Source organism: Eschrichtius robustus, chromosome 14 (assembly GCF_028021215.1).
Source record: "Eschrichtius robustus isolate mEscRob2 chromosome 14, mEscRob2.pri, whole genome shotgun sequence".
NCBI classification, from domain to species: domain Eukaryota; kingdom Metazoa; phylum Chordata; class Mammalia; order Artiodactyla; family Eschrichtiidae; genus Eschrichtius; species Eschrichtius robustus.
Window position 1 is genome coordinate 41,085,892 of NC_090837.1, and position 27,331 is coordinate 41,113,222.

Consider the following 27,331-nt stretch of genomic DNA (forward strand, 5'->3'; position numbering starts at 1 on the left):
ATCTCTTTCTCTTGTCTTGCAGGAGGATTTCTCTGGCTACGACTTTGAAAACAGATTGCACGTCCGTATCCATGCTGCTCTGGCTTCGATGAGGGAATTGGTTCCTCAGTGACAGACCCGAAGTTCCCACTCTGTCCCTCCCCACACAGGTTCTGCACTTTAAAAGTAGAGGACACAGCTCTTATGAAGATCAGCTTTTCTTCTGAAAACCATCTGGGCCTGGGACACATTTTCTCAGTTAGGTTGATGTATTAAAGATCTCCTCTTTTAAACACATAGCTAAAAAGTAATAATGATGATGACGATAGTAATAATAACTAACCACCTGGGGAGAGGGTTAAGTGACCTTGTTCAAACATTTTAGTTTTGTGATTTATTATTTTTAAAATAAAATTCAACTAAATATTCAAACTGCAATCTTGTAGGAATGCCTACTTGAAGCACACATCTGACTGGGTAACACTAAGGGGTACCTGTAAAATTATTAACAGTATCATGACATAGCACTTATATTGTGTTTTGAAAAAATAAAAGTGCTTTCTAGTGTTTTACTTTATCCTCAAACTATTTCTGAGAATGACATAGCACAGATGTCTCCATTGTCCAGACAATGAAACTCAGGCACAAAAAGGCTAATTGACTTATTGCAATTAATTATTCCTGTTATTATGGAGTAATGAATAGAATGCAAGTCTCCTGACCACAGACCGAATACTCTTTCATTGTAAAAAAAAATATATATATATATGTTAATAACCCAGGATTTCATGTTTTCTTATTAAAAAACAAATACTCTCCAGCTGAAGTTGTCATCCTTATCTCTAGATTGTCTACAAAAATGTTTCAAAGGACAGACACTTTTATTCCTTTAACAGCCAATCAAGTGAAAGCAAACAAGATAGTTTTACAACCTAAAGTATAGCTATTTTGCTAAGTTATTAGAAAACCTAGTCTATAGACTGGGTAAATAATACCTACATTTTTGGTGTTTCCTTTTCTTTATGATAAAATTGTCTAATTACCAATTTTTGGAAATCTTTCAACAAATTACTTGAAAAGGTTAGATTCTTTTGCCTCAGAATATTTGCTGATGAAGGATTCACTGGACTGTCTGTTGCCAGGATTTAATCATTTTCCCCTTAGCTCAGGTTATTGATATTGTAAACAGAGTTCAAAGTTATTTTTTAATCCTTCGTTGCTAATTTTTATTGTCACCTAATTTACCTCTTTGTTCAGTACTGCACACCTGTGGTTTTGAAGACTCTAAATACCTCAGTCACTTAAGAATTTCTGTCATAATTGTGTGACTAACCTGGCTCAAATCTTAAGGTTAGATATTTTTTTAAATTTACGTTGCAATAAAGAATATCATCTTGGGGTGTCATTTATTTACATATCTTTTTAGCTGAAGTATGATCTCATGCGACGTCAGTACTTTAAAATATTTCTCTTCAAAACAGACATGGAAGGAGCAGCTAGAATGTTGGCAGCTTTAATCTACTTCATCTGGTTTTGAGGGAATAATAATTTCTTCAAAAGAAATGACTGTTCCTCACTGACTTTGGCTAAACTATCTTCATGTTTTCTCACTTCCAAAATGCTTATTTAACATTGACTTTCTTTCCAGCCTGACTGCTGCAGGGATTTTAGATGCTAGCCAGAGAGAAAAGATTTCTATCCTACTTGCATGAACGGGAATATCCAGAAGTCAGGGATCAATAGATGCCTTCTGAAAGGAAAAATTGATGTCTAAAAATGTTAGATACCTGATTTCATCAAGGCTGAAGGGAAGAATGTTATGAATCTTTAAAATATGGCTCTTGCCATTTTGTTGTCTTTTTGGCTATAGTATATGTGGCAAACTTCTCAGTTATGGTTGTGGAACATTTAGAATCATGAAGTTTTTGCTCCAGAGTTCATACTTAATTGAATTTTCAGTTCAAATGTTGTTTGAACTATTTTTCAGTATTGAGAGATTACATAAGGCCCCATACTTGAGAATTTTTTTAAAAATTCCTATATTAACTGCTTTAAAAACTTTTATTTCTCCAGAGGGATTTCAAGATTTCAAATAAGTTTGTGTTCAGTTCACTTGACTGAACACACACCATTAGAACACCATCCAGTAAGTCTTTGTTAATAGTATGTTTATAGGACAGGTGCATTTATAAACTGTCTCTTCTAGGTTTGATGCAGGATAGCCCCTGTGGTTTATCTGGGAACCTGGTGGTAAAGCACGGAGAAGGGGTAGACAGTGGTTCTGAAGACTCTAAAATAACAAAACCACGCTGTGAGTACACTGTACTGTTAGATTCACTGAAATCTGAGTACATTTTTTTTAGTTGAGTAATTCATAACGGTTCTGGCCTTCGTGCTGTGATTTATCCAACCTGTGAGTTACTGTGATCTGCCTGGAAACCTAGTTTGGTGAAAATTGCTCTTTACCCCTCGCTGATGAAGAAAATAATCATATAAGCAGAACTATTTGCATCTATGTGTGCTTTTGTATGTTGGCATCACTTCTTCCCCTTTTCCTGTTTTGGAGGCTGTCAAATGGATCTTCTAATTTATGTGTCAGATATATTTTTGTATTAGATTGTGCCTATGATGAGAGAAATCTCTAATGTATATTTTATGTACTCGGGACACATTTATAATTTGACGCACTTTGAGGCATGGTCTAGTACTAATCATGTAATATGCATCTTTGTGATTAATGTGTTTAAGATTTTACTTTTACTGGGTTAGGTATCTTTTTGATTTTAGCACATGATAGCTAAGTATTTGAGTAAAGAGTTATTACTTTCAGATGTCACAGAAAATCAGAATATTGTCTCATATTGTGTAAGTCAATTATTTAGAGAATTTGCACTTTTATCTTTCTGCCAACTCAAAGGATAACGCATACATGATTTTTAAAATACGTACACACACGCGTGTGTGTGTGTGTGCATACATACATGCCTTTGCCGTGTAAACTTTCCTAGTTGATTGCTTCCTTAAGCAGATTGTGGTGGCAAGTGTTCAAATATGGCTCCTTTACCTATGAAGATATATGGTCACACAGTCATAATGTACTGTTTGGTATTTCTTTCTCTCTCTTTCCCTCCCTCCCTCCCTCCCTCCCTCCCTTCCTGTATATTTTGTGGAAAAAAATCTTGTTAAGCCCAGATCCTCCCAACAAGATACATAGTAGAGGGAGGGGACTTGAAGCTAGAAAGAGGAAATACAGAAAGAAAAGGACAGAGGAGGGGGGAGCAAGAGAATGGAAAGTTGGTCCATAAAAAATGTGCCCCTTCAGTTAAAGTGAGCCAAAATCACACAATTGGCTAACATGTGAAAACTAGCAAGGGAACTGAGCTCTAGTTCCTAGTTGACCGGGGTATTCAATAGAAGCAACACACTTGTAACTTAGCTGAACTCTGGATTACACTTACTTTCTCCTCCCATAGGCTAGTGGTTCTCAAGTTATAGTTTTACAAATTATCCCTACTCTGAGATTCTGATTCAGTAGGCTCTAGGTAGGGCTTAGGAAGATATTTTTAACAGGCTCCTTGGCTAATTCTAATGCAGGTGGTCTACATTAGAGAGACATTGCCCTAGGTTATCATCTTTTGGTAAGTATTTAGTAAATCTGAGAGAAGAGTCAAACATATGGCAAGGTTATGCCTATTATGGGGCCACTGAAAAAAATGCTTCTAACCCATTGGTTTTCTGAAGTAGGAGATTTCTGAGCTGAGTTTTAAAGGAGGAGAGGGATGCAGTCAAGTTAAAATGATGGCTGGAAGGATGTCTCAGGCCTTGGACCTGATGAGCAAAGGCACAGAGGTGACAGGTAGCATGTGTATTCAGGCCAGGTCTCTAGAAAGTCAAGTGGAAACCAAATGGTAAGATGAGATAGTTACACAAAGGTCACAGCATGATCCTTGGACTTCTATAGAGTAAGAATTTGAAGGGGGGAGGGGCAGGGAGCAATGGAGAACAAAGTAGATTTGCAAGTTAGTTAGATCCCTAGTGACTGAAAGAGATGAACACAAGGACAAGATTGTAAAGCCACATCAAATCACTAGGGGTTTTAGAAATCAAAGCAGCACATAGTGGTTTGAAAATTTTTTGTTAGATGTTTTCACTGTAACAGTTTGCATTTCAGAGCAGCTTGAACAGAACAGTCATTGCAGAAATGTGGAAAGAGTACAGGCTTGCCTTCTGAGTAACAGGTATTTGGCACAGTACATAACATCTAATTGGTGTTCAAGATGACCCACCAAGGTTGGTTAGGTGACACAAGGGTATGTGTCTCTCATTCCAGAAGTCACCATACATGGGATCTCTAATGTTTGTATTTGGGGTTCTTAGCTCAGTTTCATTACACCTTTGATAGTTAAATATATTATAAACCAAACCCTCATTTCACTTGTTTACACTACCAAAGTGTGGTGCGGGGGCAGTGATGAGGACCAAAAAGCATACCATCTGCAGTTCTAACATCACACTTAAAGTCTAAAAGAGAGCATTTCTTCTTTACTGTGTTTTTATTTATTTATTTACTTATTTATTTTTGGCTAAGTTGGGTCTTTGTTGCTGCATGCGGGCTTTCTCTACTTGCGGTGAGCGGGGGCTACTCTTCGTTGCGGTGAGTGGGCTTCTCATTGTGGTGGCTTCCCTTGATGCGGAGCATGGGCTCTAGGCATGCGGGCTTCAGTAGTTGTGGCACGTGGGCTCTAGTCGTGGCTCGTGGGCTCTAGAGCACAGGCTCAGTAGTTGTGGCGCACGGGCTTAGTTGCTCCGCGGCATGTGGGATCTTCCCGGACCAGAACTTGAACCCCTGTCCCCTACATTGGCAGGCGGACTCCCAACCACTGCGCCACCAGGGAAGCCCTTCTTCTTTTAAAACGTAACCTTCATGAGAAATGGGGGCTTGTCTGCCACATAATGGGCACTCGGTAATAATTAATGGACGGATTAATATCCTCAAAATGCCATGTGCAGCATAGATAGATGTAGGCTGGGGCTTCAACATTGCCTATTGCTGCAAAGTGCTCTGGAAGTCTTAATTTTTTGTAACGTAAAAATGTTTTGTCAGATTTATGCCCTGATGATGTTATTTAACGGTTGATTTACAGTGATTCTTGTTGCCTTTTAAACATGTGGAAATGGATGACAGTGAAAGCTGCTTGGAGTCTGATCATCGTGACTGTGGTGGTATTAATGCCCAGCACAAATAAGAGCCTGAATGGGTAAAAATGCAGAGTATTTTAAAGGAGTCAGCGTTCCTTTACTTTGGTGAAACGGAGCTGAAGTTACACACAGGCCTCGTCGACTTTGCAACCTGCTCCTGACGGTATGGTTTGGGGAGGACATCGTGCCTGAGGTATTGCAAGATCCGGAATTACGGAGAAACAGAAAGACTCAGGATCAATGCCAGATTCTCTTTCGGCAGGCGAGTTTCTCAACAGAAGTACTGCGCTGCATGATATTGTACCAGTGTGGTGTACATGGTGGCAGAAATTATTATTCAAAAAGGTGACTAGAGAGCAACAGATTATGGGGGGCGGGAAGAGTGGTGTTATGCGGTGGCAGCAAGATAGAACTGCCGTAGATCTATTTCTCTTTCTTTCCAAGCCAGCTCTTACTTTAGACCGAGAGATTCAAAGCGGAGAGGCTGTCGCTTTGACCTACTCCCGGCAGTTTGGAAACGTCAGTTTCCCACGCTCCTTTGTATTCTGCCGGAAAATGCGAAGCACGCCTCAGTGCTCTGCCGAGTTCGGGCTTTTGTCCCTTTCGGCTCCCTATTGGCTGGGGCCGCCGAAGCCCCGCCTCCTTCCGCGGCCGTCTGGAGCCTTCAGCGAGAGGGTGGGGCTTTGTGACGCAGGCGTGACGTTCCCCCAGAGATATAAAAGACCCTGCCCGGCGCGCGCGGGATTCTCCAGGAGCCGCCGGCAAGGGGGCAATGAGGAAGTTCGTTAGAGCGTAGCCGGAAAGGAGAAGGTGGGGCGAGTCTGGAGAAAAGGCCCCCGCCCCCGCTTGCGGCCCCGCGGCAGTTAGGCCCTCGCAGCGGAGGGGTTGGTGGACGGTTCACGTGTCGGGGAAGGTGGCGGCCTCCGGAGTGGGAGGCCGGCGGGTGCCCACACCGGCCAGTGAGGCAACCGCCGGCCAACGCGCGTGTGGCGGACTCGGGGGTCCGGGGTCTGGGTCGGCGGGTCCGCCGCCGCCACCGCTGAACTAGTCGGGGTGGAATCTGGACTCCCGCTCTCCCAGGTCTTTCTGCCCCCTCCACCAAGCTCAGCCAAACGGCAGAACAAGCACAGACCCCAGCGTAGGTGTTTAGGAAGTGAGTTGTGGGTGCCGTTGACGTTTTCTGTGGCCCCGAAGCCCCTACTCTCGCATCTTCAGCCAGAGGCACCGTTTTCCTGCTCAGGCGTTACCCCTAGGTTAGTGGGTTTGGTAGCGTAGGTGTTTAGGAAGTGAGTTGTGGGTGCCGTTGACGTTTTCTGTGGCCCCGAAGCCGCTACTCTCGCATCTTCAGCCAGAGGCACCGTTTTCCTGCTCAGGCGTTACCCCTAGGTTAGTGGGTTTGGTGCGGGGTGTGGGGAATGTAAAATCTGTTAGTGTTTGACAACTGTGTTTTTGTCAAATACACAAGGAGAAGTTTGAGCAGAATTGGTAAGCTGTCATTTGAAACAACCCTCAACGTCTGTACTCGTGACTTTATCCGTTGATGTAGTTGAGGATCGGTGTCACAGCGGGTCTCATCTTGTCGAGGACAGCTCTTTGTGGAGCTGCGTCGTAGGATGCTCCGCATCCCCGGGGCTGGGGCCCTAAACGGCCCCGCACCATTCACACAGCCTGGGGAGGGGGAGGGGCGCGGCAAATCGAGGATCGCTGCGTGGGCGCTCTCCCCACGGTCCGTAGCCCCAACTGCTGACTACAGAATGGGTGTTTCATTAGCTCCGTCGTGGCTACCGGTAAGCCACTGTCAAAACATGACCCATCTCTCAACTCGCACTGGGGTGCAACGGATGTACTTAAAAATACGTATATATATATATAGGTATGTATGTATATATGGACATATATACGTCCATATACACATGTGTATATATATAAAGTATGAATGAAGTGAATACGTATCATCCATATAATTACCACCTATGTCCCTTAACATTTAGCATGGGGGCCTGCTACAGGTGCACTACTGGTTTTTTAAAGATGGTTTAATTCAGTAAAGCTCCTGTTGAATGATACTCTGATAGTAAGTTTTCATTAGGCGATTGAATACAGTACCCTTAATTCTCAAAGGTTTTGCTCTGGCGATAGAGATTCATTTTTTCCTGACCTTTAGGAAGATAAAATGTGCTTTTAAAATATTCAGCATTTTGCTATTAGTTGCTTTTTATTAGAGGTTGGCCCTTTGTATAACTGCTGTAACTAAACTGTGCCCCTTGGCCCCAACAATATTGAGATATTGTTGAGGACATGGTTCATTATATCACACTATTCTTCTCTTTATGAGGACCCATAGGGGAAATTTCTCCTGGGTCTCAGTGCCCAGAAGAGCTGTGATTCTCCCAAGCAACTGATTTGGTTTTTTATCTCAGGAAACCTGAATCACTTAACCAACCATTTCCTATTATGTGATGGCTACTTGGTAATTCAGGGGGCTGATGTGACACTCCATCTCTAGTGTAGGACCTAAGGCTTGTATTGGGATACTACCTGTGGCTTCATCCTATTTTTCCTACCATACTTTTCCCCTTAACCACTGAACTGAGTTCCTTAAATATTTAGTTTTCTTCTTTGTGTATATTTATAAGCCCTCTTAAATAATTTTTTAGAATGAAACAGGACACACATACACTGACACAGTTTAGGGTGGCAACCTCTGCAGCTAAGAGTTACAGGTAAGACTGTGCAATGCCCTTGGTACCACTTAAAATCCAGAAAGCCAAAAGAAGGGAGAGAGGAAAACTATGGCAGAGGTTAAGGGAAGATACGAGAAAAGAGGTATGGATGGTGGTGGGTGGTATAATACCACAAGTGACTACTCAGATGAATATTAAAAACAAAATTAAAGTTAAAACATGTATACTTAAGGATGATCAGTGTGTCTGGGGATATATTTAGAAAAGTCAGAAAAAATACATTTTCTTGTAGAAATTCTACTTTGTAACTCTACTTGATGAATGTATAGAAAAGCCAGTTCCCATATGGTTTGGAAGGCTGTTTCTTGGACACAGATAAATGAGCTCGATTTATATTTCTTGACATTTTACTGCACAAAATATTTACTGAATTTTATAGAAACAGGTTTTGTTTGGTTTGTTTTTGTTCTTTGTTTTTAATATCATACTGGAGTTCCTGGCAGGGCTTTTCCCATAGATTTCTTTAATAGTACTAGATTGCTCATCTGCACATAGTAAGTTGTTGGTAGTATGGTTCTTTTCTTTTAAACTACCGTTAACATTAGCCCATTTTACTAGAATAAATACCTAGAGATTAGAACTAAGGCTAGTGATTTTCATAGGAGATAGATTTGTTCTTAGAAGCTATAGTTAACTTGTAAGTTTTTAATAAAAAACTTATATACTATTTATAAGACTTTGTGTTTCTTCATTATAGTTGAGATTACAGACATCCCGCCAGAATGATTTCTGCAAAGCCCAGACTTGTCGTACCTTACGGCCTCAAGACTCTGCTTGAGGGAGTTAGCAGAGCCATACTCAAAGCCAATCCACCAAACATCACCCAGTTTGCAGCAGTTTATTTCAAAGAACTTATTGTGTTTAGAGAAGGTTTGTTATTGCTTTAGATTATATATTTGTTGCTTTGAAAAAGAAAGCATTTTAAATTGGGAGTTTTATGTATCTGATTTCCTGTATTTCTTTAGGAAATAATTCTCTGGATATAAAAGATCTTGTTAAACAATTTCATCAGATTAAAGGTAAGTACAATAAGTAGTAATAGTTTAATAAAAATCTAGTTATAAATTATTGCATCATTCCTAGCATACATTTAAGCATAAGAGTGATGCTCACAAATATTGTCTGTTTAAATAATTACACTGATGTTTAAGTAATCACACTGATGCTTTATTTTTATTATTGAATCAGTTTTTAAAAAAATCTGAGAACTGACATTTTGGAGGATTCTAAATTTTAAAATAGGAAACACTCATCTTTTGCAAACCATTTGGTACAGTGAGACCTAGAAGAGTGTGTGACTCAAGCCCTTTGAATTGAATTGAATTGAATTGTCTTTGAATTGAATTTTGTGGTAATACTCAAATTATAATGAGCTACATCACTTAGGAACATTGTAGAAACACTCTTCTTGGAAGATTATTTTAGTAGAAAAGGTTAATCACCCCTTTTTTTTTCTCCCCATGATGGTTTAAGTGCAGCCCAGCTTGGAGGACAGAACATCGATTAGGTGTCACTAACCATCTTTTCTGTTCCAAGAGTCTCTCTATGTAGTGAAGAGATAACGTTTTTCATAGAAGGTGGTCTCTGGCCTGTCTCTGTGATGTAATAAGGCTGTATGTCTGCTTAGAAAAACTTGTTTTACGTGTATATATGTAAATGTCTATCTTATGTGAACATAACAGCATGAAACTGAGTTGAAGAAGTCAGAGGGGGAGAAAGGAAAAAGGTGAAGTTTACATGATGAACATTTGGGAAGATCAATATAAGCAAAAGAGGATATATTGGTTAAATCCCAAGGACAGGCACACATATCTAAAAGAACGGTAAGAATAGCTTTTGGAAGAATTTTGTGGAGAAAATGGTGACTTAAGGTGAATGTGAGAAATAACTAAATAATGCTACATTGGCTGACCAACATTTTGAAGTGACCATAGAAAAAGAAAAGGTAGGATCAGTGAGTTTCGGCTACTTTTATTCTCTGCCACTGATGTTAATAGATAACATAGCCAAGATAGGGAGAAATTGGGGGTAGACCTAGGAAAATGTAAAAATCATGAGGGTTTGGATCTACAGTGAAAGAGACACCCAAAACAGAAAACAAGATTAAGAATAGCAAGAGTCAGCATTTCAAGGGGTAGGAGACTGAATCGCCGTGGTTTAGGAATATTTTATTGTCTACTCTGGGTGCTTCCCTGCAGGGTCCTGATGGCATTCTCAGCTTACCAAAGGAAAGAGGTCTGAGATTTGCTTACCACCAGCAGGATATACAGACAAGTGCTGGAACACTGACCACTCTCCCCCTTCCCATGAGCCTGGTTTTCCAGGCGGTCAAAGTTATTATGGCCTTTGTACTTGTGTCCTTTATACCAGGAGCTATCTTTGAGAGGACTAGCTGTGCAGGCTTGCTGTGTTTGAGAATGGTGATAAAGTCAGTGACTCTTTATCCACTGACTCTTTATGGTTGTAGGTAACTAAGTGGTAGCCTTTGAGGCTAATCTGTTTACTGAAGAGTATACCCACCATTCAGCTTAGCAAGTGGACTAAACTGATGTGGATTTTGGTCCAGCAAGGGTAACATCTTTGAATCTCAGGGTTCAGAATTAACAGACTGAACTAATGGAGCAGCCATGCTTTCGATGGAGGTAAGGGGTAGGAGATACTGCTGCCTTTCTCCTCCAGTAACTGTAGATATCTAAGAAATTGACGTAGTGTACAGGTGATCTTAAAAGTAGACTCACAGTATGGCTGCAGAAACAGATTGCTCTTTAGACAGTAGAGTAGAAACGAACGTTGCTTGTTCTTCCCCAGAGAGTTGGGGACTGGTAACACGAAGGTATGACCAGAAAATACAGAGTTCAGTGTTACGGTGTAATATCAATTGGGCTCATTTTGTCTGCCTTTTATTGTCATGCCAAATGGCTTCTTAATGGACTTCTTCATTAGTATATATAGAATGGATAAACAACAAGGTCCTACTGAATAGCACAGGGTTTAACCTGTGCTATGGTTAACCTGTGTTAAACCATAATGGAAAAGAATATGAAAAATAATATATAACTGAATCACTTTGCTGTACAGCAGGAAAAAAAAAAAAAAAAGCACCAGTTATTAGAACTTGGTGATAGGAGCAAGAGCTAAACTACCATCCCTGATGCATTGGTCCCCACTCATCTCCCAGATATCAGATGTATCCCCCAAAGTTATTTCCAACTGGTTAGTTTGCTGCCTAGCAGCATTACTACCAAGCTGCCCATATGCATGGGAAGTGTGGAGATAAGTATATCTTATTTTATTCAAACACTCCATTCTGGGATTTTTCCTAGAATGAGCCCCATTTTTGGTAGGCCTCATCATAGGACCAATAGTGTTTACCCATCTCCCCATTGCATTCAAAATTTCATGCAGAGGCAGGTGATGAAGGAGGGAAGAGGAAAAGAACCAGACATGAGACTGGTTTCACTTCTTCCTCCTGTCAGCTTCTTGTATGGAGCCTGTAGCCCAGACTGTACTAATTCTGATCTTTTCACCACTCCATGAAGAGGGCAGTGGTTTCTCCATGAGAGTGGTAAATGAGATCTCAACACCACTATCACCTTCCGTCCTCCTAAGCCTAATTTTTTTTTTTTTTTTAAAGAAATTCGCGTTCTTTCTTTCTTTCTTTATTTATTTATTTATGACTGTGTTGAGTCTTCGTTTCTGTGCGAGGGCTTTCTCTAGTTGCGGCAAGTGGGGACCACTCTTCATCGCGGTGCGCGGGCCTCTCACCATCGCGGCCTCTCTTGTTGCGGAGCACAGGCTCCAGACGCGCAGGCTCAGTAATTGTGGCTCACGGGCCCAGCTGCTCCGTGGCATGTGGGATCTTCCCAGACCAGGGCTCGAACCCGTGTCCCCTGCATTGGCAGGCAGACTCTCAACCACTGCACCACCAGGGAAGCCCTCCTAAGCCTAATTGAGTCTACTTTCTAGTGTTATTCCCCTCTTGGCTTACAACAGAGGCAGGAAATAGCCACCTCTTTTGAAGAATCAAGAAGGCCTAGCCCACCCAGATCCCCAAATGAGTTACCTGTTAACTTTTCTAACTGATCCTGGACGTTCTTGGCATGGCCATATAGTAGTAATTACAGTCATGAACTGCTGCTGATCACTGAGCCCAATTTCAATTCTTATGTAGCACCGTAAAAGTTATGCATATCATTAAATATTATCTTGAGTTATATATTCATATTAGTCATAATAAATGTTTTCAGTTTCTTATGCCAAATTCTATTTTTATGCCTTATAGAATTCATTACACATATTTGTAGCTATCCACTCTTATTAAAAAAAACCAAGAAATCTATTTCAGGACTATCCATACTAAATTTTATGAGGCTCTGGTGTACTCTGTACTTTGCTGGGCATTTTTTTCAAGTAAGGCTATACTGATTCCCTAAACAGGGATGAGTATTGTGTCAGAAGGACCCTCTTATTTCTGGAAGTCTTGTGTTTGCCTTGGCAGGGTGGTAATTTGTACCAAGGTTAAGAATTTTCACCTTTATTTTTGACTTAAAAAAAAAGTTGCAGTGATTATCTGGCAATGTTGTTGGGAGTGGGGCTTAGGTCCTTCATGCTTTAACGATGTGGTAAGATTAATCACTTGGGGGAGTAGTCCATACTAAAGATCGCAAGTAAATCACTGAGCAAATGGTGTAGTCAAGAATTGGGGTCAGATTGTCAGACTAGGGACAGAAACACAGGGTCAGGATTAAGAGAGGAGGGGGCTGGGGAAGAAGCAGATAAGTAAAACCAGGAAAGCTAGGATGGTAAACCAGGCTGCCAAGATGAGGTCAGGAACCACAAGGAGATGTCAATTACATGAAGGAAGGACATCTTCTTTCCTTAAGTATCTGACTCTGCTATCCAGAAACTTTGATAGCTCCATATTGTTCCAAACTCTTCAGTGTTGTAGGAATACTTTTAAAAAATATTAAATTAGTGTACTCTGATTTCAGATAACCTCTACTTTCTCCTGTTTGCTCTGTTTATCTCTACCCATTGAAGAATTAATTTACTGTGGGGAAAAGGTAAATATAGTCTGGAGCAAGGAAGTCATTACTCAGTATTGAGTTTCCAAAGTTCATAATAAAAAAGCTAACACTTCGGAGTTTTGCAAGAGGCTGTGTTTTCTTGGAATTTCCGAAGCTAAGTTTTTTTGTTTTTTTAAAAAATTATTTGTTTATTTTATTTTTGGCTGTGTTGGGTCTTCGTTTCTGTGTGAGGGCTTTCTCTAGTTGCGGCAAGCGGGGGCCACTCTTCATCGTGGTGCGCGGGCCTCTCACTATCGTGGCCTGTTTTGTTGCGGAGCACAGGCTCCAGACGCGCAGGCTCAGTAGTTGTGGCTCACGGGCCTAGTTGCTCCGCGGCATGTGGGATCTTTCCAGACCAGGGCTCGAACCTGTGTCCCCTGCATTGGCAGGCAGACTCTCAACCACTGCGCCACCAGGGAAGCCCCCCCCCCCCCAAGCTGAGTTTTGATTTAAGACTTAACATGACCAGAATCAAGTTTTTACTTTATATAAGCCATAGAGGAGGGAGGAAAAAAGATAAGATATAAGGCCATTTCCTGCTGCACAGGAAAGGGAAATGGAAAGTCCTTCTTGACAATGGGATTGTGGTGCTGGGGTGTGGGTAGTGCATGAAAAGTGCTAGCTGACATTGAAACTGGTGTTAAGAAAGGTAGGTGGAATTTCTGATCAGAATTCCCTAAGACTCAAGCAGGTGGCTTGTTCTCTGCATTCCTGGGTGCTGTCTAGAAGAATGCATGCTTCTCAGAAGCTGAGTGGTTAGCATGGTACTGCGTTTAGCACATCACCTGCTACATTCAGCTCCTACACTATAACTGTCATGATCAGACATTCAGTAAATATTGGTTGAATAAAATAATTGCATTTGAAGCAATGGATTAGAAATAATGGAGAGTCTTTCTCAGATGAGACTGAGATAATATTTCTTGTGTTCTATGGCCTGTGTGTGGCTTTTAGTGGATCCAGATGCGTTTAGATTGTCCCAGAGTGCTGACTAGCAAGTAATCCAGATGGGAAAAAGTGAAGTGACTCAACCCACTAGCAGAGAGCTAAGTGCAAAATGTTGAAGCTGGGAATAAAATAAAAACTGTCAGCTAGGACTTAATTGCTAAAGGACCAAATTAGGAAGGGAATCTCTCAGTCCTTCAGTGCAATAAGCACACAGGCCACACCTTCCACAAAGTAGAAACTTGAGTAGTAAATACCGTGAAGTCAGAGACCAGCACTCAGAACCCAGGCAGTATGAGTTATGCCTCTACCAGAGGTAATTGAGAGCCAGCAGAGAAGGACAACATGTGGATCAGAGCCAGAGCTCACCACAGCACTCAGATTCCCTCTTCAGACGTGGGGAGAACCTTTGAAAGAAAGCAATACCCAAAAAGACTGAATAATAAACCCAAAGCGACTTTTAAATTTTAAATTTTGCCTTTGGGAAGTAAGCATTTTAATGCAATTTGAGATCAGCTAGAGAAAGTAAAGTAATGCTTTCTGGTATGTCTAAGTTATAGTAGGTAAATTTTGATCCCTTTATAAGACCATGGCATGCAAAGCTTTCTGTGAGCTGAATCTATCCTACCTTTGCAATTATCTCTCATTTCATATCTTCACAGACCTTATGCACCAGACTGACAACTTGTCATTTTCTGAAAATGCAATTTTGATTTTGATCATTTGATTTTGGCTTATGCTAACTCCCTTCAGGAGTTCCTTTCCCTCCCATTTCTTTCAAATCCTACATATCCTCAAAGTCCAATTCATTATTTCATTTAACAAATATTTAAATTCCTATCCATTGCCAGATACTGTGCTAGGAGAAATTGAGAGGTTTCAATTTCAGCTATGATGAAGTAGCTAATATTGGACTTACCTTCCTATCATAAATACCCATAAAAGCTGAAGAAATTATATAAAACAAAGTCTGGATTCTTGGGAAATGGGGTTCACAGAAATTGAGCCCCATATTCACCCCAGTGTCATTTTTCAAATTCATGGGCAGGAAAATAGAGGCCAAGCAGAGACTGGAAGTCTCTCCAGGAAGAGAGAACAGAGAAGCAGAGTTTGGAGCTACTAAAGTGGCTGGGATTTGGGTGACAAAGCACCAGAGAGGAGGCATTTGCAGAGACGGATTCCCCAAAAGTCTGCAAAAATATTTCCTTTTTTTTTTGGGCCAACTCCTAAGCTGCTCACGTGTGGACTATAAGGCTTGCGAAGGCTTAGCAGAGAAGAGCTGTTGGAAGACTGAAAGCTAGGTAGGGATTTCAGAAGTGGTACAGTGTAAGGGGAGGCTTTGGAGTTTGGGCCCAGCCAAAGTGAAGAGACTTTTCTGAAACCCTGGCAATCCAGTTGAGACCCCAGGAAGGTCACACCCTAGGAATAAAGACAGTGTGCTAGGAGTAAGAACAAAGCTGAAATATGTCTATTTTAACAAAATGAAGTCTCAGGAGGATCAGATTTGCCATTATTAGAACAAGACCAACACCATTTAGAAGAAAATAATATAGTCAGAGTCTCTACAATGTGTTATTTACAATTTCCAGCATACAATTAAAAATTACCATTCATTCAAAGAAGCGGGAGGAAGTGACTAATAATTAAGAACTAAAACATAGAACACTCTGTAGAAGCAGACCCAAAGAAGCTCCAAATATTAGAATTACTACATAAGGACTATATAAGATGGAGAACTTCAACAGAGTAAGAATCTTAAAATAAGAAACAAATGGTTATTTCACAATTGCAAACGAAATTTTTATTAGATGGCTTTACTAGCAGAAGACAAAATTAGAAAGTAAAAAGCCATGGCAATAGAAAATATCCAAATTGAAGTAAGAAGAAAAACAATAAGACAGAGTGTAAGACACATTTGTGAGACATGATCAAAGGGTCTAATATGTAATTGGAGTCACAGGAGGAGAAAAGAGAGTAGATGGAAAAATATTATTTGACTGAAAGACATCAACCTACAGATTCAAAAAGCTTGGTAAACCCACAGCAGTATAAAAACAAAGAAATCCACGCTTCAGTATATCATGGTCAAACTGCTGAAAAAGACAAAATCATGAAAACAGGGCAAAAAGGCACATTACTTTCTGGGGAATAATCAGACAAATAGCAGATTTCTTAACAAACTACAGAAGCCAAAAGACAATGGAATGACATCTCTACAGTGCTGAAAGCAAAAAGCTGCCAACCTAGAATGAATATATATCCAGTGAATATATCCTTTAAAAATGAAAGCAAAATAAAGACATTCTCAGGCAGACAAAAGCTGAGAGAATCCACTGCCATCAGACCTGGCTCTACAAGAAATACTTCTAAAGACGTTTATAGGCAAACAAGAAATAAAAAGGGAACTTCCTAAATCTGATAACGTGTATGCATAAAAACTTACAGCTAATGTTATACTAAATGGTGAATTTTGAGTACTCTCCCATCAAGATTAGAACCAGAACAGATATGTCTGACATCACCATTTCTATTCAACACTGTGCTGTAGGTTCTAGTCAGTGCAATAAGGTGGTGGTGGGGGGGGGAAGGTATACATATTGGAAAGGAAGAAGTAAAAGTACTTTATTCACAGATGACGTGATATAGAAAATCCAAACGGATCACCGTGATAAATCTTAAGATAACATATTTAAATACCCAATGAGAAAATGGATATTACATAATTCATAGAATAAAAACAGACATGGTATCTAAAAAGCAGCATATACCACAATCCCCCTCATTCATGTTGCTTTACAACTTTTTTTTAAGATTTAATTTTTTATTTATTTTTGGCTGTGTTGGGTCTTCGTTGCAGTGCATGGGCTTTCTCTAGTTGTGGTGAGCAGGGGCTACTCTTCGTTGCAGTGTGCAGGCTTCTCCTTGCGGTGGCTTCTCTTGTTGCAGAGCACGGGCTCGAGGCACATGGGCTTCAGTAGTTGTGGCTTGCAGGCTCTAGAGCACAGGCTCAGTAGTTGTGGCACACGGGCTTAGTTGCTCCGCGGCATGTGGGATCTTCCCGGATGAGGGATCGAACCTGTGTCCCCTGCACTGGCAGGTGGACTCTCATCCACTGCGCCACCAGGGAAGTCCCTGCTTTACAACTTCTAACTTATGCCTCATATTAGTTAGGAAAGTACTCAGCTGCAAGTAACAGAAAATTAGCAGTGAAAAACAAGATATCTGGAAGGTGGTGTTCATTCTGCTGCTGATATTATAATAATAAAGCATCAATTATCTAGGTTCTCTGCTTTATCATTCTTAGCATATTTTGTTTGTAGCCTCATGCCACTGCTCTAGGCATTATATCCATGTATAAGTCAGGAAGGAGGAGGAAGTGGTGGCATCAATGATACTTTTTTCTTTCATTAAAAAAGTAAAATGTAAAAGTAAAAAGTAAAAAGCAGACTTCCACTTCTGTCCCATTGGCCAAGGGAGACTGATACATTTCCTGATAAGGGAAATCAGAATGCACAGGGCTGGTTTACACCTGTACTCTGCAGGGGCTCTTTGACATCTTGGATGGGACAGTTGTGCGGGGCCCCTTTCACACCTGCCCCTTCTCATTTAAGCTTAACAAAAATTACCTAAAAGCCACTGTATCCAGTACATATTTCAGTCACTGCACTGATCACATTGTCATCTGTTTATGTGCCTCTAACCTTAATCAGACTGTACTATTTAGGAGATCTTATTCATTCTTGATTCCCTAGTGTCTATCACATAATAGGAATTAAGGATTGGTGACTAAAGAATGAATATAAGGAAGAGAAGAGAGGAAGGAGAGAAAAGAAACAGACCACCTACTTTATAGTCTCTGGTGTTCATCATTCCAATCAGTTCAACACACAATAGTTGGAATCTTCTTCTCTTTTAAACTTTTAAAACTCTATGTACCTTACTTACTTCAAATTCTTGAGTCCAAGCACTCCTGTGAGTTCCCCTCCTGCAGTCCTCTCCTCTCCCCTCTCCTATTAATCACTTCTCTCATCTCCTATTATGTCCTGCTTCATATTCTCCTCTTGTCTGGGACAGCTTTCAGATTTCCCTTCAGTGCCAGAACATGCCTTTTTCCTTATTCTTCCCTGATCACGCCTCAAGCACCCCAAGTCTCCACGTGAGTTCTGCCTATTACAAGAAATATTGTATGCTTGGAATGTATCTATCTGATTGGTTTCATGGAAAATCAGGATTCTACAGTGAGTTTTAATCAGTCACTTTATTAAACTTAGAAAGAAATGTTTTACAGGAAGAAGTGCCTTCAGTGATGTATGTAATTCTGAGAGTTCATGCAGTTTTCTGTTTTTGTTTTTTGTAGTTTAAGTAAAACCAGATTACTTAAGTCATACTGAGTTCATCTTCATGAGGTTGACATGTAAGATCAACCTATAGCAAACCTAGTTTACAACTTTAAGAAATAGTTTTCTACACAAACGTAATCTCAATGTTACAAGTCAGCAATCTTTGGAACTGTTAAACAGACCTTAAAACATTAGAGAAAAGCTCTTTACCTTAGAGAAAAGCTCTTTACCTTTTGTAATAATAGATATCAACAGGAACGCAATATAATTATGTATATGTGATAACTTGTTTGTGTATGTTTGCTAACATTCTGTCATGTATTCTAAACAAAACCAAATGGTTCATCTAGTGCTTTACATTTTCAAAAACACTGTTAAAGCTTAAGGTATTTGATCTCAATTTAATGTTACAGTGATGAAATATATCTATTAAAAATAGTATATATGACATATATGTATGTGTGTATGTATATATAACAAATACATATATTATAAATGGGAAAAAACACCCTGCATCTTATCACCCAGATTATGAAATTGCCAATTTAATTTTAATCAAAGCTGATTTAAAGATATGAGGCTTATAATTTTTAATTTGATATCACATTTCAAAACTTTTTTTAACTAGGTGTTGATTTATTCTTTCCCCATTTGTATGTGATTTACAGTTTATAGAACACTTTTAGGTGAATGACTCCATTTAATCTCTACAAAACCTCCGTGAGGTCAGAATTAAAATCCCCATTTTGCAGACCAGGAGGTTGAAGCTCAGAACCGTTGACTTGGCCATGCATCTATTCAATCACAGTCAGGACTGAACCCAGATCTTCTCATACACCTTTTTACTGCGAAAAAGTTGTGGGGAAGGAAGCAATATCATAAATTCTCTGATGAGTTGTTATGATTCATAATTATATAATGCTTTACCTTTCCAGAATGGTTGCTATTTAATAGGGGACTTCTAGAGGCAAAAATATTAAACCTAAAGATTAAGCTCCTAGATACGATTTCAGGTATGACAAGCCTGTGAGATACTTTGAAAAGGGCAAGTGGCCCTTTCCACAGAAGCTGAATTCCTATCGTGTAAGTGATGTATCAGATGAGTCCCATGCAGGCATTCTAGGGATTGCAGTGATCTAGTCCCTAAATTGGTTGGGTTCTTGAAAACTCTCAGGGGAAATAAATCATTACTTGGGGAATTTAGGTCCTTGTCGGGGAAAAGAGTGTTGTAGAGGCCTTGAATTGGTGTGTAGGTGTCTAGGTGAGTCTAGTGAGAAGTTGGGCTTGGGCTTCGTGGTGGCTCTCCCACCTTCACTGTTCCACCGGCCTCAAATTCCTTTAGCGGTGGTCTGCCTGACCTTGCCCTCGGCCTTCCCTGCCAGCCGGCCCCGCTGAGGGCATCTCTCCCCACACTCTTGCCCCTCTCTCCGGGGGCAGCTGCTGTTTCTCGTTGCGGGTCCTGGGCTCTCGGGGCAGGGATTCTCTGACCTAGGTGGTCTTTGCACCAGGCATTGAGGACGGGGCTTTCTCAGTGTTCCTGTCAGTTTGTCCACGACAGCCAATCTCTGCCTTGTATCTGTGGTCTTGAGCTAGTGTTTCCTGCCTCTGCCCCAGTGGTAGGAAGGAGCCCTCTGTTTGCTGTTGATATAGGATTCCTCTCTGGCCTTCTACGCTGCTTCCATCTTTCACAAAAGTGCCTGTGAGGGTGAACTTCTTGTTCACATCTTAGCCCACATGTGGCTTTCATCAGTTCATTAAGATTTTAGCTGATACCTTACCAGCTGGTATGGTGGTGACGTTTCCAGGCCCTGCCACAGATGAGAGGGTTCTGTGGCCCTTCTCTCCTTGGAAGGGCTGGTTACTCTTTGGAGATCAGATTACTTGACTGCCTTGGGACTCTGCTCTCTGATGGGCTCATAGTTATCATTTTGAGATTTATCTGGCTTTTCCTCATTGTGATGGGCATGACAGTTTGTGCAGCTTTATCTTAAGCGTAAGGCCAGGCTTATTTAAACAAAATTTCCCTTATTCCTCCAGCCAGGGGATATCTTTTCCTCCTCTGAGCTTCCATAGGTCTTAATTGGGACCCTTGTTAAGTACTTACACTTTTAACCTGTAATATCTGTATATCTTATTTCCCCTAAGCTTTATGAGGTCTTGTCCTAATAATTTTTCCATCCTCAACAATGCCTAGTGTACAGTATTTTACACACAGCACAAGCACTCAGTCAAGCGTATTAGTGGGTAAAGGGCTTTGATTGGGAATGGGTGGGGAAGTCCTGAGGAGGTGGCTGGTTAGAAAATGAGGTCATTGTTCTAGAAGCAGAGGGAGGTAAGAGTAGATGTGGCTTTTCTGTCTTTTTGAAACTTTTCTTAGCATGTGAGCGTTTGTGTGGTATCCGTGTCCAGAATTAGACATCTGATTCGAGTTTACAAAAAATCAGCCGCTAATGTGGAAGGAGACCCTGCAGGACACTGTTCTTTGGAAAAGCAGCTGGACCCATGAAGACATGTTTCCAAAGTTTTGATTTGAAGCAAATACGTTCTTGTAAGGCAAATTCTACTTTTCCTGCAGATTTCATGATATTAGGGAAATGCTTCCCCAAAGAGAGAATCCTCGGTAAAGTAAGCAGATGTGAAAACGTCTGATGAGGTTAGACAGATGTGTGAGTGACAAGCAGAACGCTGAGTCCAGAAGATGATGTTACAGCAGTTTTCCAGCTCTAGGGGTTTCTGTATGTCATCAGTTGTCTTGACCTTCTAAGCCATGGTTATCTTCCTCCTGCCTGAGGATTCACTGAGCCCCACTTCTGGAGCCAGAGCTGTCTTTCTGCTGCTCGTCTGGGTCAGTACTTCGGCTGCATTATCACACCTCACCAGCAGGTGCTACCATTTTTAGAATAGAAAACATGACGTTTCCCAATGTAAAAATATTCTATAGTCCCCTGGTTTTCCAATTCATTAAATTGAACTTTATATACCAATTTTCTTAAACTGAAGAATGCCTTTAATCACATGACAGCATTTGTTTTATTACTAAGTTATGAAGTGTTTTTTTTCTCTCCCCAGTTTTGTGTGGAAGTTTGGATCAGGAGCTTTTTCCATGGATGTTTTTAGCTTATTTTTAGGCAGTTCTGATCTTTCCCCTGACGCTGACCAGCTGAAGGTGGTATCTGAGTGTTAGAGTCACTTATTTCTAAGGAACTGGACTGAGTTGTCTTTTGAGTGGATAAGGACAGGAAGGTTTTGTTGCCCACACTGAAGTTACAGATGTTGGAAACTAAAGCAAAACTCTTTTGTACTTGCATATATATTGACATTTGAACGCTCAACCTATGCTTTCTTCATAATTCCTTTTTTCGGGAATATGTACTTATTAACCCATCTGACTCTTATTTTTTAGTGGAGAAGTGGTCAGAAGGAACGGCACAAGAGAAGAAACCAGAATATGTGAAAGAGCCAGAAAGAACATCTACAGTTTCCCAAGAACCTAAACGGATGGAAAAATCTACGGACACAGAGGAGGACAACATAACTGCACCGCAGTTTAGCCACAAAACCACGCAGTTCCCGTCAGTCCATGCTGAGCTGCTCTCAGCGCCTGAGGACGCCACTGAAGTAGTTCGCGGTCCTTCGAAACCGACCACCCCTAAGAATGCCACCCCACCCTCATCACCGACGCCAGCAGCTGTCTCACCCGAGTTGGCCTACGTCCCTGCCGACCCAGCTCAGTTTGCTGCTCAGATGTTAGGTAATGTTTCCTCTCTTCATTCGGATCACTCTGAAATTGTAATGGTGGATGTGGCAACAAGTATGCCTGTTTTTCCCGAGGAGATGCTGAGCTCAGAGGCTGCTGAAGATGATGTGGTGGCCACTCTTGTGCATTCTGGAGAGCTGGCAGCAGTGCAGGCTCTGAGCGAGACATCTGTCCATGTAGATTTGGGTTCTAAACCTAAAGACAATGAGGCTGAACCACCAATGGCTTCCCCATTCCCCTTGCAGGATGAACAAGAGCCTCCTGCTTATGATCAAGCCCCTCAGGCCCCTTTGCAGGCTGCTACTGAGGTGACGTCCACCACGCACGTAGCATCCATCTATAAAGATGAGCCTGTGATTGAAGGAGTTTCTGATGTTGAGCAAATACTGGAACAAACGGTTATCCCCTTTTCTGGTCATGTTGCTCGTCTTAAAGGAAACGAGCAGTCACCACCCCTTAGGCCCATACTTATAGTAGGCAAGACAGCCTCAGACGTGTCTGAAAAATCTGTGGGTTCTGCAAACTTTGTGCAGTTGGAGAGTGCAAAATATGACTCCTCAGTACACGTGGAGGCAGACGGCTCTGCCACAACAGTGAGCTCTGAAAAATCTGTGCACCTTGCAGTGGACATCTTTGCGCTGGCCCCTGGCAGTGCTGGGCAGGAGGACTCATGGGAAAACCGTGCGTCCCAGGAGACGGAGGTCAAACCCACGCTCTCAGGGGAAGCTGCAAAAGTAGTGCGCTCAGGTGCGTCCGTAAGATCATCTAGTGGCCCCCAACCTCCTGTTCCAGAAGGTCTTAATGAACCAGAAATCGAACCAGAATGGGAAGCAGCACCTAAACAAGGTTTGACGGAGCCAGGTAAGATAATTACTTAAGAAATTAAAAACGGCGCTTCCAGTGACATCTATATTTCAGGTGACCATCTAGGTAGGCTCCCTGCAGATTGGTCAAAAAGATTTTTAGTAGTATTTGAAATGCCAAACCTATTTAAAGACTTTGTTGTATTTGAGATTTTACTCTTACGAGATGAGTGATTTTAAAGCGACATCACCACTGCTTGGCCTCAAAGTTCGGTCATCTAGCACTTCCGTGTTGTTTTGGACATACTATGTCGTGAAAAATGATAGAGCCTGTTGTCAGCTGTAAAACACGTTCATGTGATCTGGATACTCCTACTGCAAAACCATAACTAGGGGGTGTTGGTTTGAAATCTCTCACCTGTAAAAGTAAAATCAAATGACAACAAAGTATTTACACAGGCGATGGCATTAAAAACGTGAAAGAAATGGTGGTGTGTTTGACTGCTTTTGCGCTGAGGCGGGAGAACTCTGCAACCTGGTCTGGGGGCTGGTCAAGCCCTGACATCCCACCTGGGAGCTTCCCGCAGCTGAGGGAGTGGTTTCATAGCTGGATGGAGAGAGGAAAGGTCAAGCTGAAGTTCTGTCACACAGGGGAGCGGGGAGGTAGCAGCAGCAGAAAGGATGGACGCGGTTCCCCGACAGGCGCCCAAATCAAGCTGCTTTCTTGGCTGCTGAACTATCGCTACCGCTTTCCTGTGACACAGACACGGTTTGACCTCCCATCTCGATCTAACTATGGCATTTGGTCTGCTCACCCTCCCAATCCATCTAGACAAGTGCAGGGGCCCTGATCCCTTTAGGGAGGTGGGACGTGCAGGAACCAACCCCGCCATTCCTTTTGCAGAAACTCTCTCACCCTTGACTCTTACCAGAGCCAGAATGATAAAGTGTTACCACAGCAGGTGTTCAGAGATCAAATTCTGTCTGGCAGTGTGACAGGGATTCTGCACAGCCGGAAAGGCAGAGGGCAGCGTTGGAACGTAGTCTGTGGGGCTGGCATTACACTTGTGGCCTAAGCAGCACTTCCATCCCAAGTTACTGTTCTCAAGTGCTTCACAATTTCCAAAGCACTAAGGGTATTTCACAAAAACCTGAAGACTTGGCTTGTGCATATTTTTAATTAGCTTCCAGAACTATCAGTTGAAATCATCTGAAGCTATTGAAAACACAGCTTAATTGTGTGCATAGTGTTATTTTCTTTTCTGGGGAAGAAAACAAAGCTGCACTAGGGATGCATGCCGTGTTCAGAGGGTGACTCAGCACAGCTGGGCCAAGTGCAGCTCCTCCATCAGGAACCTTGGCTCCTCCGTCCCATCTTCTGGGACTCGTTCTCCAAGATGGCACTGTCTTCAATTAGGCAAGTCTAACTTGACATGGTAGATGCCTTGGTGTAGGTAGATGGACGGCACTCCGAGACCTCTTTTTACTTAAAGATCCACTGTGCGACCAACCAGCCTTCTACTGCCACCCAGGACCTATGAACGCAAGCCTTGCCTAAGAGGAAGCAGTGCTCTCAGGTTCCAAGTCCTAAATTATGTGATGTTTTGTGTGTGGTGACAAACTGATGGGAGACGATGCCGCCTGCGAAGGGCCAGAGGTCCTTGATTACGTGATCAAAAGATGACACCTAGTGCCGACTTCTTCCGTAAAGAGAACAATCACTGTGCAGACGCATTAATGCTTTTTTCAATGGCTTCACACACTCTTCAGTTGATTTTTTTGGTAGAGCCAGAAGTGTTGATTCTCCATTTCCTCTGAGGACCCTGTAGAAGCCATGTCTAAAGCTAAGTTCCCGGAAACAGCAACTGAGAATGAGACTGCTTCTCAGCCACAACCCTAGTGTCCGTGCCGCTGGCCAGCACAACACTGTTCTCGTTTTCTGACTGTAGAGAACCTCTTTTCTTTCACATTACCAAACACAATTTATTTAGCCCTCTCTATAGCATGCTTTATGGCACATATTACTACAGCTGTTTGTTTATATGTAAAAAAAAAAAATTATGAAGACATTTCTGTGCATAGCGCCTGATACAGAGACCAAATCTTTAACACCTGCAAATTTTTTTTTTTATAGCAATAGCAGCAAGCGAAGCAGGACAACCACCACCATATTCTAACATGTGGACCCTTTATTGTCTAACTGATATGAGTCAACAAAGTCGCCCATCACCACCACCTGCACCTGGGCCTTTCCCCCAAGCAACCCTCTATTTACCTAATTCTAAGGATCCACAGTTTCTGCAGCATCCACCAAAAGTTACTTCTCCAACTTATGTGATGATGGACGACAGCAAGAAGACCAGTGCCCCGCCTTTTATTTTAGTGGGCTCAAATGTTCAGGAAGCACAGGATTGGAAGCCTGTTCCTGGACACGCTGTTTCCCAGTCAGATGCCTTGAGGAGATATGCTGCAGTCCAAGTACCCATTGCTGTTCCTGCAGATCAGAAATTCCAGAAACACACCCCCAATCCCCAGAATGCTAATCCTCCTCCAAGTGGACAAGATGTCCCCAGACCACAAAGTCCAGTTTTTCTTTCTGTTGCTTTCCCGGTAGAAGATGTAGCCAAAAAAGGTTCAGGATTTGGTGACAAACGTACTCCCTTTGGAAGTTACGGTATTGCTGGAGAAATAACTGTGACTACTGCCAATGTTCCCAGAGCAGAAACTTAAAACTGGCAGGTAAATTCTCTTCCCAATGATACGTGGGCCTTAACACACTTGAGTTTTCAAGCAGGTTGATCTGTTGACCTAGAGGCTGAGGTATTTTAAGACACTGAATTGAGACACGCAGTGAGCGGGGGGTGCGCTCAGATCCGACGTGGTGATTGCCCCCACCTCCCTTACCACGTTACTACTCAGCGCACGGCAGGCGCACTGCACCGCAGTGACGCACACCAAGGGTCCGGTGCCTAAAACACATACCAAGCAACCAACTCAGCTACCTCTGAAAACCTGGCGCTGTGTTTAGCCCTGTAGAAGATGCCAAAGGGGTGGATTAACATAAAGACAAGACATAGTCTCATGTGGGAATTTTATAATCTAGTTTGGCAGGTTTAAGGGGCGGGGAGGACAAGGTGAGAGATTATATACGGAGCACCCAGTCAATGCGGTAAGTTTGCTCCCTTGTACAGTGAATACTTAACAGCAGAATGGGTAAGTTGGAAACACATTCATGAGCTAAAGGGACAAGTGGTGTTAACCATAGATAAGATAGTTTTATCACTCAAATATCATTAAAAAATTTTTATTCAACCAGTACTTACTACCACATGCAGCACTAGTCTCTCCTCCCCCACGTGTGTACGTACAGCAGAGCAAGCAAAACATGCAGCCACACCTTAGAAAAGTAAATGATATGTGAAGTATTGGGAAGAAAACAAGTAGGTACTGATCCAGGCCCTCTATTAGATGGGGTGTTCAGGCACAGATGTAAACTGACGTCTGCGTAGGAGAAGGAGCCCACAGCCAGAGGCCAAGGGCAGGAAAGAGCATGGGGCTTCGAGACTCTGCAAGTTGGCCACAAGGAGACAGGCTGGGAGGAGCTGGGGAGAGCACATAAGGTGAAATTAGACGTGAAGAGGGGACCACGTAACTCAGGGCCCTGCCTCCCAAAGGAAGAGATTGGGACTGAAAGTTCGGTGGGGAGCCAGAAGAATGACAGCAGCTGCACGTCTGACGGACAAAAGCTAGATGATTTCAGTTTTAGGCAGGTTCAAGTACCACAGTTAGTTACCATACTTAAGGAGACTCTCTTTTCAAAATATCTTAGGACTATGAGCATTTACCTACTCATACCCTTTAGACTTTAGTGGAACTGTCAAAATGGCCGTTTTTGGCATGAGGTGCTAGGCTATTTTAGTGCAAATGCACAGATAACATAGTTAACAGCTTAGTAGACGAGCAGGAGGCTAGAACTTGCATTTCTGATCATCCACTCATTTTACATGTTCAGTTTTATGATTAAACAAGTCACTATTTACATTATTCCTAACAGGTGCTGAAGATGACATTGTTTGAGTTGACCTTCAAGGTGGAGTCTGCCACTGAGCGTAATATATCAATAAACTTCATGCAAGCATAAAACCTTGTCGCCTTGCTTATTTTATAATTTAGGCGGTGCACAAACATCTGAACACAACAGGTCTTAAATATTTTCAGACTTGTGATATGACACAATAGCATTTTCCAACTCATATACATTGTAAAAAAAAAAAAAAAAAAAAAATTAACCTTTCCACTCTAGCAATTTTCTACCAAGGTATTCCACTTGATAATTCTGTATTTGGCGTTCACACCAAGTGAACACAGTGGCACCTTGCTCTAATACTGTATTTACCCAGAGAACAGTGAGTGCTAACTGCCTACTTAGCACGTGAGCCCGGGGGTGAGCTCTCTGGCCCCGGGAACCTTGGCAGCACAAGGACTTACTTTCTTGTAA

General features: G+C 41.9%; 2 protein-coding genes across 12 annotated transcripts in view; both read left to right on the plus strand.

Moving 5' to 3' along the window:
* The window catches only part of TTC39C (tetratricopeptide repeat domain 39C), a 104,345-nt gene extending 103,934 nt beyond the window's left edge, over window positions 1–411 (plus strand). For all 4 annotated transcript variants that reach the window (XM_068562867.1, XM_068562870.1, XM_068562868.1 and 1 more), the window contains one exon: window positions 23–411. In XM_068562867.1, coding sequence (XP_068418968.1) covers window positions 23–112 — 90 coding nt within the window. In that variant the 3' untranslated portion in view covers window positions 113–411. The remainder of the gene's footprint in view (window positions 1–22) is intronic.
* Window positions 412–2,275: 1,864 nt separating this feature from the next.
* On the plus strand, window positions 2,276–26,971 carry CABYR (calcium binding tyrosine phosphorylation regulated). 8 transcript variants are annotated; one of them, XM_068562877.1, is made up of 8 exons: window positions 2,276–2,290; window positions 4,156–4,217; window positions 5,124–6,564; window positions 8,620–8,792; window positions 21,677–22,024; window positions 22,655–22,891; window positions 24,968–25,572; window positions 26,888–26,971. In XM_068562877.1, exons 4-7 carry the CDS (start codon window positions 8,645–8,647, stop codon window positions 25,561–25,563), a joined length of 1,329 nt encoding a protein of 442 aa, XP_068418978.1. In that variant the 5' UTR covers window positions 2,276–2,290; window positions 4,156–4,217; window positions 5,124–6,564; window positions 8,620–8,644; the 3' UTR covers window positions 25,564–25,572; window positions 26,888–26,971. The 8 variants fall into 8 exon arrangements, with proteins under 8 accessions (XP_068418978.1, XP_068418974.1, XP_068418975.1 ...); XM_068562873.1 differs by lacking the exon at window positions 2,276–2,290 and adding an exon at window positions 8,888–8,941; XM_068562874.1 differs by lacking the exon at window positions 2,276–2,290 and adding an exon at window positions 8,888–8,941 and having other exon boundaries at window positions 5,124–5,988.
* Window positions 26,972–27,331: the final 360 nt, after the last annotated feature.